The sequence below is a fragment of the Rhinatrema bivittatum genome, chromosome 4, assembly GCF_901001135.1.
Source record: "Rhinatrema bivittatum chromosome 4, aRhiBiv1.1, whole genome shotgun sequence".
Lineage (NCBI taxonomy): Eukaryota > Metazoa > Chordata > Amphibia > Gymnophiona > Rhinatrematidae > Rhinatrema > Rhinatrema bivittatum.
The window spans coordinates 22,254,574-22,267,942 of record NC_042618.1 but is presented as its reverse complement, the minus strand read 5'-3'; the positions used below and the strand labels follow the sequence as shown (position 1 = coordinate 22,267,942).

Sequence of the window (13,369 nt, the reverse complement as noted above, 5' to 3'; positions counted from 1 at the left end):
CAAATTATATCTGAGTCAAAGCTGATTAAAATAAGCAAAGAACTGATTGAGTGATTTCATCTCTCATGGCTGAAAGGCTGAGGTTAATATATTCTGGTTTAAACAGTCCCCCGCTTAGCATCTGCATGTAATTTTAACTTCCTTATATTAATAATGATTTAGAATTGCCGGCCTTTAGAGGATAAACATAACATTTAGCCCACACTCCATAGTCGGTCAGCTAGAGTGCATGAGAGAGCCGCTGCATCTTAAGACATTTTAGCCACTAAAATTCTGGGCGCTCTGAGGGCGCTGGTTTGGGTTAATGGTTCTCGGTGCTAGGCAGCTGTGTGCAGGGGATTTGAGAGAGAGACTGGGAGAAGCACACAGGGATCCCCAGCTTGGGCAGAAAGTGAGGTGGAAAATCCAGAGATGAGCAGTGCTCCGTGGTACTGCACCAAGTCGTAAACTGGACGGACTTAGATGGACCTTACGGATCCTTATGTCCCTCAGATTTTGCGGTTCTGTGAATTCATGTGCCAGCATGGACATTTACTTGTGTTTTCATTTTTTTTAAATGTAAGAGCCGCTGTCCTGGGTGAGAGCACAAAGGTGCTGGTACACGTGGGGGAACGTGTATAAGAAATGCTGTGGTTCCAGTGTCGTATTGATTTAGGGATTTCTCACAGGGCAAGCAGGATGGTAGTCCTCACATACAGGTGACATCATCAGGATGGAGCCCAATCACGGAAAACTTCTGACAAAGTTTCCAGAACTTTGACTGGCTCCTACTGGGCATGCCCAGCATGGCACTAACCCTGTAGCCAGCAGGGGTCCCCCTCCAGTCTTCTTTTTTCCGTGCAGCAGTAGCCTCGCGGTTTAGGAGCTCTGAAGAGATTCCTGACAGGAATTTTCCTCACGGAATTAACTAGAGTTAAATTGCCCCACAGGGGTCTCTCCTTTAACTTTTCTCAGGCCGCGGTACTCCGGTAAGTTTTTTGGCCGTCTTCCGTCGATTACTGTTGAGTTTGGCACTTGTGGCCTACTGGCCGTCGACCATCCCGCGGCTCGATTTTTTTCGGTGGCCATGACGTCGGGGTTCCGTCGGTTCCCGGACTGTACTCGCACCATGTCGATAATAGACCCCCATGGAGTCTGTGTAATGTGTTTAGGCCATGAGCACGATGTCCTGACTTGTACCAAATGTGCCCTCATGACACCAAAAGATCGCAAAGCCAGAATGGAGAAGATGGAACTCCTCTTCCGTGCTCAGACCCCGACGCCGTCCATCGCATCGACATCATCGGAACCGGCACCGTCGACGTCACACCAGCATCGTCCACCGTTCGGTGACCGTCCACCATCGACGTCTTCACAGCCATTGATGCCCGCTACTCCCCCTCAGGATCGAGGGGATCGCAGGGAGAAACATCAACATCGCAGGACTCGGACTGTCAAGGGAGCAAAATCATCGACCTCGCCACCGTCCGAGCCACCGTCGAAGAAGCCCCGTCCAGGAAAGGCACCGACCATTCCTGCGACCGGGTCACCGAGGCCACCCTCACCCGACCGGGATTTGGGAGTCGCGATTCCGCCTGTAAAGGTGGTCCCTCCGACTGTGCCTCTGCCTCCCTCTTCTCCGGAGTCGGGGCTTCTTGCTCCAGGTCTCCGAGAAGTACTGGACCGGCTGGTTCAGGAGGCCATCGACAAGGCGATGCAACGGCTCCAGGTTCCTCAGACACCGGCACCGAGAGTGGAACCGGTCACCAACCCGATTGCAGCAGCGCTGGCTCCACTGCTATGCCAAATGGAGGCGCTCATGACGGCCCTTCCACCGGTGGTTCCCGGGTCTCTGATGGCTCCGGTGCCCTCCCCGTTGACAACTTCATCGGGAGGAGAAACACCATTCCGCATTCCTCCTTCGGGAGTTCTGCCTCAGCCATCGATGCCAATTCGTCCCTCGCCACCGATTCAACCATCGGTGCTGATACGTCCATCGGCGCCTTCGATGCCAGCACTGATGGCTTCCATGCCATCCTCGGTGTCCCCGGTGATTCCTTCGATTTTTTTCGGAGCCTCAACCGGGGCTTTCAGGTATCCAACCCCCTTCTCGTCCTACAGATCAGTCTGCTGATCCTTTTGACACCTGGGGTGATGATACTTCCACAGACACCGATGACTTACCTTCACCTCCTTCTCCTACTGAAAGTAGAAAGCGTTCTCCTCCAGAGGACCTTTCTTTCATTAATTTTGTGAAGGAAATGTCTGAGTTGGTCCCTTTCAACTTCAGACGGAACAGGATGATAGGCACCAGATGATGGAGTTGCTCCAGTTCCTGGATGCTCCTAAGGTGATTACTTCTATTCCCATTCATCAAGTTCTTCTTGACCTCCTCAAAAAGAACTGGGAGAACCCTGGATCCATTTGCTCCACTCAGGGGCTGACACTACCTATTTAGTGTCAGGGGCTGACACTACCTATTTAGTGCAGTCAACCCCTGGCTTTCAAAAATCTCAGCTCGACCACCACTCAGTTGTGGTAGAATCGCTCAAAGAAAGCAAAAGGATGAACCTCACTCATCTGCTCCTCCTGTTAAGAACAGAAGTTCTAGACAATATTGGTCGACGAGTGTGCCAATGAGCCATGCTCATCTCCAGAATTGCTGCTTACCAGCTCTATATGACCAATACAAGAGGGGTCATCTTCAAACAGATTCAGGACTTCCTCTGAAACCCTGCCGGACCAATTCCAGACCAGCTTCAAACCCTTGTAAACAAAGGGTTTGAGGCAGGAAAGTATGAGAATAAGAACAGCTTACGATATCTTCGACACCCTCTACTATAGTGTCTGCACTGCTATTTTCGGCAAGACGATGGGCCTTGCTCATATCTTCTGACCTCGCCAGAGGTAAATAAGACCGGCTAATCTGACCTAACCATGTGTAGGGGACAATCTGTTCGGTAAACAGATCCAGCAGAATGGTGGCTGAATTAAAGGACCATCATGAGACCCTTAAACAGCTCTCATCGATACCTTCCGACTTCCCCTCAAGACAGCCCTTCAGGAAGGACTCTAAGAAGTCTTTCTTCCGTCCAAGGAAGTCCTATCCTCCACCAGCAAGGTCCCGAACTACGAGACCTTATCAAAAGCCTCAGCCTCGCCAGGCCCGAAAGCAAAAGCCAGAAAACAGCTCCCCAGCCGGGCCTTTTCAGGTTTTTTGACTTTCACTTGGAGAGCAGCAGCCTGAATTCCTCTGCCAAGCATACCAGTAGGAGGTCGATTGTGGCCACTTTCACAACATGTGGCACTCAATCACAACAACCAATGGGTGCTAGCAATCATTGCTCAGGGTTACCACCTAAACTTTCCTCGCTCTGCCACCGGACTCACCACCCCTGCAAGCGTGGAGAGTATCCGACCACTCCGTCCTTCTGGAGCAGGACGTTTCCCTCCTTCTTCAGTTACGAGCAATAGAACCGGTCCCAGTCCTCTCAGCAAGGCCTAGGGTTCTATTCCTGGTACTTTCTGATCCCCCAAAAATTCCGGGGGAGTTTCGTCCAATTCTGGACCTACGTGCTCTCAACAAGTACCTCCAGGCAGGAAAAGTTCAAGATGGTAACCTTGGGCTCGCTTCTACCTCTTCTACGAAGAGGAGACTGGCTCTGCTCTCTGGAACCTGCAGGACGCATACACACACATTGCGATCACTCCAACTCATCGCAAGTACCTCAGGTTTTTAGTAGCCCCAAGCACTATCAATACTGAGTGCTTCCTGTTCGGCCTAGCGTCTGCACCACAAGGTCTTCAACCAAATGCCTCGTAGTGGTCACAAGCTTTCCTCAGGAAAGAAGGTGTTCACGTCTACCCCTATCTGGACGACTGGTTAATCAGGGCTCCAACCCAGCAAGCCGCTCGGTCGTCCCTCGATATTTGACCTACACACTCTAATTTCTTTAGGATTTCTCGTCAATTACAGAAAATCCTGTTTAGGTCCCATCTCAAAACTTGTCGTTCATTGGGGCAAACTTGGACACTTTGCAGGCAAAAAGCCTTTCTACCTCGACAACGAGCGCTAACACTCGTGGCCCTCGCTCACCAGTTTGCAATCTCAACCTACAGCAACAGCTCGCCAATTCCTCATCCTGCTGGGACACATGGCCGTCCTCCGTCCATGTTACACCATGGCCCACCTGGCCATGAGACTCATGCATTGGACTCTGAGGTCACAATGGATTCAAGCTGTTCAGCCTCTGCCGACCATTGTCCACATCACCAGCTCACTCCGTCTGTCTCTCGCCTGGTGGAAAGATCCAACCAATCTCCTCCAGGGACTGCCCTTTCAAGTGCCAGATCCTCAAGTCAATTTTCTCACCACCCGACGCTTCCAACCTCGGGTGGGGAGCCCACATGGGACGATCTACAGACACAAGGGTCTTGGTTTTCCAAGGGAAGCCCAAACACCAGAATAATTTCCTGGAACTTCGAGCAATCCGATATGCCCTCAGAGTTTTCAGGATCGCCCTATCAAACCAGATCATCCTAATTCAGACGGACAACCAGGTGGCCATGTGGTACATCAACAATCAGGGAGGCACAGGCTCCTTCCTTCTGTGTCAGGAAGCTGCGCAGATTTGGGCAGAAGCCCTCTCCCACTCGATGTACCTCAGGGCCACCTACTTCCCGGGAGTGGACAATGTGTTGGCAGACAAGCTGAGTCGTGTCTTCCAGCCGCACGAGTGGTCTCTCAACCCCTCGATTGCGACCTCAATCTTCCGACAGTGGGAATATCCTCAGATAGACCTCTTTGCATCCCCTCGGAACCAAAAGTAGACAACTACTGCTCCCTCATTCGGAGCGAGCACTCTCAGCCCAGAGATGCCTTCTCCCTCTTGTGGGCAACCGGTCTGCTCTATGCATTCCCTCCACTTCCTCTTCTCTCGAAGACTCTCGTGAAGCTACGTCAGGACAAGGGCACCATGATCCTGTTAGCACCTCACTGGCCACGCCAAGTGTGGTTTCCCATACTCCAGGATCTCTCCATCTGCAGGCACATTCCCTTGGGAACGCACCCGCTTTCTGATCAATCAGAACGACTTATGTCTACGGTATCCAATCTTCAGCCTTGTCCCTGACGCATGGATGTTGAAAGGTTATCCTTCAACCACTTAACCTTTCAGATTTCGGTTTCTCGTGTCCTGATTGCTTCACAGAAGCCTTCCACCAGAAAGTCTTATTCCTATAAATGGAAAAGGTACACATCATGGTGCACTTCGCAGTCCTTTGATCCCTTTTCCTGTCCAATACCAAGGTTTTTGGACTATCTCTGGCATTTGTCAGAGTCAGGTCTAAAAACCTCTTCCATCAGAATGCATGTCAGTGCGGTAGCCGCCTTCCATAAAGGTGTCGGGGTTGTCCCTATATCAGTACAACCCCTCATAACACGTTTTTTGAAGGGCTTGCTCCATATCAAGCCACCTTTAGGTCCTCCGGCCCCTTCTTGGGACTTTAATCTGGTTCTCGGTCGGCTCATGAAACCACCATTCGAGCCTCTTCACTCCTGTGACCTAAAATATCTCACATGGAAAGTGATTTTCCTTTTGGCTATCACTTCAGCTCGCAGGGTTAGTGAGTTACAGGCCCTAGTTACCTATCCGCCTTACACTAAACTCCTGCAGGACCGGGTGGTACTCCACACTCACCCTAAATTCTTACCTAAGGTAGTTTCGGAGTTTCACATTAATCAATCCATCATACTACCTACCTTCTTTCCCAGGCCCCACTCCAACCCAGGGGAACAGGCTCTGCATTCCCTTGACTGTAAATGGGCTCTAGCTTTCTACCTAGACTGTACAGTTGCCCACAGGAAGAGCACTCATTTATTCGTCTGTTTCCATCCCAACAAATTAGGGCAACTTGTGGGTAAGCAGATTCTCTCCTCCTGGTTGGCGGACTGCATATCTCTTTGCTATCAGCAAGCAGGCATTCCTTTTCAAGACCATGTTAAAGCACACTCTGTGAGGGCCATGGCGACTTCAGTAGCGCACCTACGATCGGTGCCGCTTCCTGACATTTGCAGGGCTGCTATCTGGAGTTCTCTCCATACTTTTGCAGCCCATTATTGCTTGGACAAAGCCGGAAGACAGGATTCCATCTTCAGCCAGTCTGTCTGCGTAACCTTTTTCCAACGTAACGTACCCACACCCTTCCGCCTGCCCGGTGGGGTTCAGGATGCCCTCTACCAAATTCCACCCCAGTTGTTGTGCCTGTTGCACGCCGTTGGGTACATTTGGTGCATGTTCGGACATCCTCAGCTCGGTACTCACCCATATGTGAGGACTACCATCCTGCTTGTTCTGTGAGAAAACAAATGTTGCTTACCTGTAACAGGTGTTCTCACAGGACAGCAGGATGATAGTCCTCACGAAACCCCCGCGGTGTTGGGTTCGTAACGTTTGGTTATTTTATTTTTCGGCACTGCCTGTAGCTTTCAAATAAGACTGAAGGGGACCCCTGCTGGCTGCAGGGTTAGTGCCATGCTGGGCATGCCCAGTAGGGGCCAGTCAAAGTACTGGAAACTTTGACAGAAGTTCTCCATGACTGGGCTCCATCCTGATGATGTCACCCATATGTGAGGTCTACCATCCTGCTGTCCTGTGAGAACACCTGTTACAGGTAAGCAACATTTGCTGTCTTGACCCTTGGGGCTGTATAGATAGCTGGTGGGTTTTATTAGCCTCTGATTTGACTTTAGGTTTCCCCTCCTCTCCCCCTCCCCGCAGGTTACGAGGGCGTCGCAGAGTTCTTCACGGACCTCTTGAACCATATCGCCTCGGTCCTGCAAGCCCAGGCGGCCGAGCTGCCGCACCTAAACCGCGGCGTGCTGCTGTCCGAGCAGGGCGGCGGCGGCATGGGAGAGCGGACCTGCGCCGTCAGCGCGAGCTGCTGCAGCGTGCTGGGGAAGGACTCCTGGATCGTGGAGAGCGAGGCCAACGGCTCTGTGAAAGTGCAGCACCAGAGACTAGGCTGCAACTCGGCGCTATCCCCGAGCTTCCAGCAGCACTGCGTGGCCACGCTGGCAACCAAGGCTTCCTCCCAATAGCCAGGGGGGGACGGAAATGGACAGGGAAACCACCACCCGCCATGCGCCGCGCTCGCCACGAGGCTCAAATCATGATCACAAAATCAGAAGAAGGTGGAATAGTACAAGTACTGTTTTTATTTTAATTTTTACTTGATCGAAAGAAAGAGATAAAAAAAAAAAAAGGGGGGAAAGGGTAGATGTCGTCATCCAGCAGTGGAAAAGGGGATAAAATCCCAGCCGATTCCAGCTCTAGTATAAGTTTACATATTTCTTTACTTTATTTTTAACACTAGACCTTAAAGTCGTTGGTTTTGTTTGGTTTTTAATTCTTAGTCCTGCGTGAGCACTGTTCCGTAAGTCAGACCTCACTGGATTCAATGGGATCCGAAAGATTCGTGGTAGAAAAAAAACTGGCTTTTGTGACTGTGCAAAAGTTCGTTTGCCTTGGTCTGTTTCCGCTCTCTTTGTCGCACCTTGTTTATAAAATCGTAGTTTCATTTAATTTTATTTTTCTACTTTTTTTTTTTTTTTTTAAAGATTTTATCAGTACTGGGTGACTGTTTCATGCACACGTGTTTTTGGAGGAAAGGGGGAAACGCTGCCATTCCAAAAATAGGGCTAGTCTCTTGTGAAAAGAAATGAGAGATAAGAAGAGATTGTCACGTGATAGTCCGGACCAAACTAAAAAGGTTGTGGGGGAGGGGAGAGAAACGCCAAAAATCAAAACAAAAGCACGCAGCTCAGGTAGTGGCACCGGGGCGGTTTGGTCAGATCAGCTGGGGTTTGGACAGTGACATCAATCCGTTGGTCCTGGCCCCCATTTCTCATCTGTCATAAGCCGCCCATCCCTGCAGGCTTCTACGTCGGCTCCTGAAGCGGAGCGCGTGCCGGTGCTGAACCCTGCTCACAGGTTTCCAGCCTGCGCTATTTAAAGCGTTCCACCGGGTGCGGTTGAAACCCCATTCTTTTAATGTATGTTTGATTATATTTTAGGGGGCTGCAGGGGGAGCTGATTGGGGGTGAGGGTGTATCATAAATCTATTTCCGTGTCATCTTGCAAGGATGCGTTTCCTGGTGAGAGCATCTCTCTGTTTTTCGTTCCTGCAGTCCATCCCCTCCCTACGAATCTGGGGTGGGAGGGGCTTCCAAAACTGAGCACCAAGCACGATGGCACGACTCCAGTAGAAAAAGGATAGGCTGGTATCTACCAGAAATGTAATGCAAAATATGGAAGGCAATGATCAGGAAAAGAGTCTTCCTCTCAAATAAACCACTTCCCCAGCAGCCTCTGGTTATATGTGTGTGTCTGTCTGTCTTGCTGCATGTTTTACCTGGAAAGCACTCACTCATATCACTGCTGGAGTCTTCTTCAGAGCTGCACTAACACATTTCGCAAAAGAGGAGCATCTTAGCTTTCCAGTGTTCCAGAGAATGCCTTAAGGAGAAAGGGAAGAGAGAAATCTTCCCTTTTCTCTTCGTGAAATGAAAGAAATTTGCAAGGCTCTTACTCCATGGCCCTGACCTGTACCTTTTGGTGAGACAGACGCAGGTATAGCTGCAGGCCACGGATGCCAGTCTTACTCTGGGTAACAGGATGCACCAAAAAAAAAATAAAAATCAATATAAATACCAACATTAAAATAGAATAAAGTGAGGAAAAGATTTTCACAAATCACATGACTGAACACATTTATGCAAGGAAGATGTATCGGCTAAAGCACTTTAAAGGGATCGTCAGTCCTATAGTAAATTATAGAGCAGCAATTTTCAAATTGATGATAAATAAGTCACATATATTGGTGCAGAGTCCACTCGTACATTTTACTCGCGGTATTTGCAACGTTTTTCAAAGGGAAAATTCAGGAGGGCTTTTATTTTGAAAACCACTTCAGGCACAAAGTGCATGCGGTCATTGGCACCTCTTGTTTTGTGCGGGTAGAGTTGTTGTTTTTTTTTGCTTGAAAAGCATGCATATAGATTTGAAAATGCAGTCTACGTGTGTGTTTCCTCCCCCCCCCCCCCCCCGACCTAACCTCGCCTCCGCATTTGAGGGTGAGCAATTCTCAGATAGCAGATTTACGCATTTAAAATACTTTTTCTTTTTTTTTTCTTTTTTACCCATGTGAATCACTTTGAAAATTGCCCTGCCTGTGTTTAAGAAGGCCGCCCTCCAGAGCTCTTAAATTCCGAAGCTGGAGTAATGTGATTATTGTTAACATAAAATTTGATATTGCATTTTCTCCAGATGTTGGAAAATAAGCAAAATAATTTCCTGCGTCTCGAGCTTCACAAAGCTTAAGAGCATCCTGGAATCCCGGGTGTAGCATGACGTCACAAGGCCAAAGAGCCGTGTGGAATCCTGGGGGTAATATGACATCACAGAGGGGAGGAGCCAGCTGGGACCTAAAGTGGTGCTATCCAGCCCGTCTCTGGAAAGCTTTTATAAACTTCAGTAAAATAATCCTTACGGCAAGGAGGACTTAAACCATAGCCATCTGCAGAGTCAGACGGTATCCTTACATGCATGGAGTTCACCGTGGATGTTTAGAAGTTCGTTAAATTATTATCTTTGTATTAAGCTGAGGGGGGGGGGGAGGTTCTTTACAACTTATGTGCTATTGCTGCTTTATATAATCAATGACATGAGTTCTAGAAATCATGAAAGCTACCTTCGCCAGAAGTATTGAAAAAATTACCATTGATTTCACAGCTATGTGCACTGCGAAGCAGCCCATAAAATGGACTGCATTGCACAAAGGCATTTTAACTTGTTTCATTTGGATATGATTTGTGTCCTGTCTGGAATGCGTACAGCGTTTTTGCTTCTGGCAAGTGTAATCTTGTATTTCTTCGTCAACCAGCAGGGCTGAACTAGCCACAACACATGGGGTGATGTCATCTGATGGTGCTGAATGGGCCCAACTCTCAGAGCTCAGTAAAAGCTTACTGAGAAGGTGTGGTGCTCCCCACATACGCACTCTCTTGTGAGCCACTCAATCTGATTTTCTCCAAGCTTCCGCATGAAGATTGTAACTCTCTCACTTGATATTTTCCAAATTTTTCTGCCTCGTTGCAGTTCTTTTTTTTTTTTCTTTTTTTTATTAATAGAGTTGCTCTTTCAAGTTGTCCGGAGAGAGGCCCAAGAAGAAGGCAATCATTAGTGGCTTCAAATCTTGTGTCTGCAGGTACCAGATGTCCATCACCAATGCCCATGATATCTGTTACAAGTGTTTGGGCCCAGACGATGACATCGCAAAGTAATTACAGTTGATGTAGAATGTCTCCCAGGCCCCAGCAGTTCTGGACCTGGAAAATTTAGGATCTCCGAAGTGCACTTAAGGACCACGCTCATTAGTCTGATCGTAGAAACTGGGCCGCTTTAAGCCACATAGAGTTGAGCAAGGGCTCCTTCCTTCACTGCTCTGCGATGAAACCTCCTTTTGCTGCATATGTAACATATATATATATATATATAAAACATACAAATATATAACATACAAATCTCTCATTCTCATCCACAAAGCCCTCCACAACTAAAATATGCTCTGGTTCAAAGAACACCTCACCTTTCACAACACAAACTGACCCACAAGACAGCAGCACAGAGCAACACTGCTTACTCTCTCACCCGAACAGTCTAAACTCGGCTCCACTAAAGCTCGGGCACTATTCTTAACGGGACCTGCCCTATGGAACAAGCTCCCATCCTCCCTACGGCAAGAATCCTGCCCAAAAAAATGTAAACAGAACCTGAAAACGTGCCTCTTCAAACAAGCATACTCCTAACAGCTCACCCCCTCCTCGCTGATTCCTTTTCCCCTCTGACTTCTATGACATCCTACTTGTAATTAGTTATATTTTATGCCACCTAAGTTGTAAACCGTTCAGATTTCCTTTTGTTCGTTACCTGTCTTCATTTATTCTTGTACGTTATGTTCCAGAGTTCACTGTTGCCTAATTTTATGTTCATTGTTCTTTGTTTCACTGTAAAGCTCTTTTAGCTGCATTTCGTTTATTGTGAACCAATGAGATGTTCCCAACGTTCATCAGTATATAAAAGCTTCTAAATAATAATAAATAAATATGTAGGCTCAGGGTCGAGAGAGGTGCAAAAATGCTTGGTGCTGGATGCCTAAGTGGGGCTTGTCCCCAAGGTATAGCTCATCTGAGCCAAAGAGAAAGAAACAAACATAACGGCAAAAAAAAAGATTATTACTGACGTCCTCTCCAACTATTCAGCTTTACAAACCCTACCACTTCCTCAGAGATGCTCCGTGTTTATCCCGTGCTTTCTTGAAATCAGATATGGGGAGGTCGTGCCATGTATCCACCACCTTTTCTGTGAAGTAATATTTCCTTAGATTATTCCTCAGTCTACCCCCTTTTAATTTCATCCCATGACTACTACTTATACTTTCCTTTCAAAGAGGCCTGCCTCCTCTGCATGGAAACCTTGGAAGTACTTAAACATCTCTAACATATGTCCCCTGTCCCCTCTTTCCTGTAGGATGTACATGTTTAGATCTATAAGTCAGTCCTCATCTACTTTAGAACAAAGACCACTGATCAATTTGGATGCCACTGTCTAGACAGACTCCAATTGCTTTATATCCTTTTGAAGATGCGATCGCCAGAATGGTAGACAGTATTCTGCTGACTATTCCTCAGCCTGTACACCCAAGCATTTTTCTGGCTTTTGCTGTCAACTTATCCACCTGTTTGGCCACCTTAAGATCATCAGGTATGATTGCCCCAGATCCTTCTTTCCTACTTAGAGGAATTTCTGCTGCATGCTGTACCTCTCTTCTAAATATGTAATTCTGCATTTTTTTAGCATTAAATCTTAGCTTCCAAATCCCAGGCCATTCCTTGAGCTTCGCTAGATTCCCTCCTCTGTTGTCACACCTTCCTGGCTGTCTACCCTGTTGCAGATTTTGTATCCTTGGCAAAAAGACAAAACCTTTCCTGATATTCCACAATGTCGCTCGTGGAAAGAAACGGCATATTGACCGACCCAGGCAGCACACCACTAATAACATCCCTCTCTTCAAGCAGTTACCCTTCGTCGCCAACCAGCCAGTGACTTTGGGGCCCACATCAAGGGCGCTTAATTATTTATAAGTCAACCTATGTGGAACTGTGTCAAAGATGTTCTTGAAGTCCAAGTAACACTACATCTAGCGCGCTCCCCTGATCCCACTCTCTGGTCATCCAATCGGAGAAATTGATTAGATTTGTCTGACAAGACCTACCTCTGGTAAAAAACCATGTTGCCTCAGGACTTGTAAGCCATTAGATTCCAGAAACTGCACTGTCCTCAATTTTAGCAGTGAATCCCATTAATTTGCCCCCCCACAGAGATACCAGCCTGTGGTTCTCAGCCTCCTTACTTTCATGCTTGTGAATAGAGGAACTACATGAGCCTGTCGCCAGTCCTCTGTAGCTACTCCTGACTCCAAAGAAGCCATTGAGAAGATCAGCCAGCAGAGCTGCCAGAACTTCTCTTATGTTCTCTTAAAACCCGGGGATATATCCCATCCGGCCCCATCGTTTCATCTACTTTTAAGTTTAGCTAGCTTCTCCCAAACACACTTTTCTGAAAATTCGTTAAGATTTACTTCCCTTTCAATCCTAATTGTGCTTGTTTTATGTGGTCCTACTCTCGGCCCTTCCACAATGAGCATCAGACAGAAATATTTGTTGAGCAATTTTGCTTTTCCTCGTCAGCCTCTCTCTATTTCTCCCCTTCACCTCTGAGCCTCACAGTGCTGTTTGTGCACTTTCGCCTATCACTAACATGTTTGGGGGGGGGGGGGAGGTCTTCCCGTTTTATCGTATTTGCTGTTTTTCCTTCCATTTGCGTCTTTGCATTCCTGACCATTTTCCCAGCTTCTCTTAGATTTTCCAGATGTTGCCACTTGCCTTCCTCTTTCTGTGATCTGTTGTAGTTCATGAACGCTAGCCTTTTCTCCTTTACCTTTTCAGCTGCTACTTTAGGAAACCATAAAGGCCTCTCTTTCCTCTTTCTTTTTATTTACTTTCCTAATAAAAAGTTTAGTTGCTTTTTTTTAATAATTTGTTTATTTGAGTCTTATACATGACAACTGTAATAACAATGTAAATAACATTCATCCAGGTACGTACAGTAAATCTGTTACAATGTATATTGTGAAACTAAATAAAGTTTTTTACATTTTATTTTTCCCCCGTACACACACTCAGATATACTCAATCGTTCTTCCATTCACTACCTCCATCTGCCAAAAGTTCCTGTATTTAAAAGCTCATTATCATAAGCAATCTGTGTTC

The 13,369-nt window shown here is 47.3% G+C and overlaps 1 protein-coding gene across 1 annotated transcript in view; it reads left to right on the top strand.

Annotated features, from left to right (window-relative positions):
• The window catches only part of LOC115089274 (inositol-tetrakisphosphate 1-kinase-like), a 96,537-nt gene extending 89,430 nt beyond the window's left edge, over positions 1 to 7,107 (top strand). Inside the window, exon 9 of the mRNA XM_029597395.1 lies at positions 6,759 to 7,107. Coding sequence (XP_029453255.1) covers positions 6,759 to 7,078 — 320 coding nt within the window. The 3' untranslated portion in view covers positions 7,079 to 7,107. The remainder of the gene's footprint in view (positions 1 to 6,758) is intronic.
• Positions 7,108 to 13,369: the final 6,262 nt, after the last annotated feature.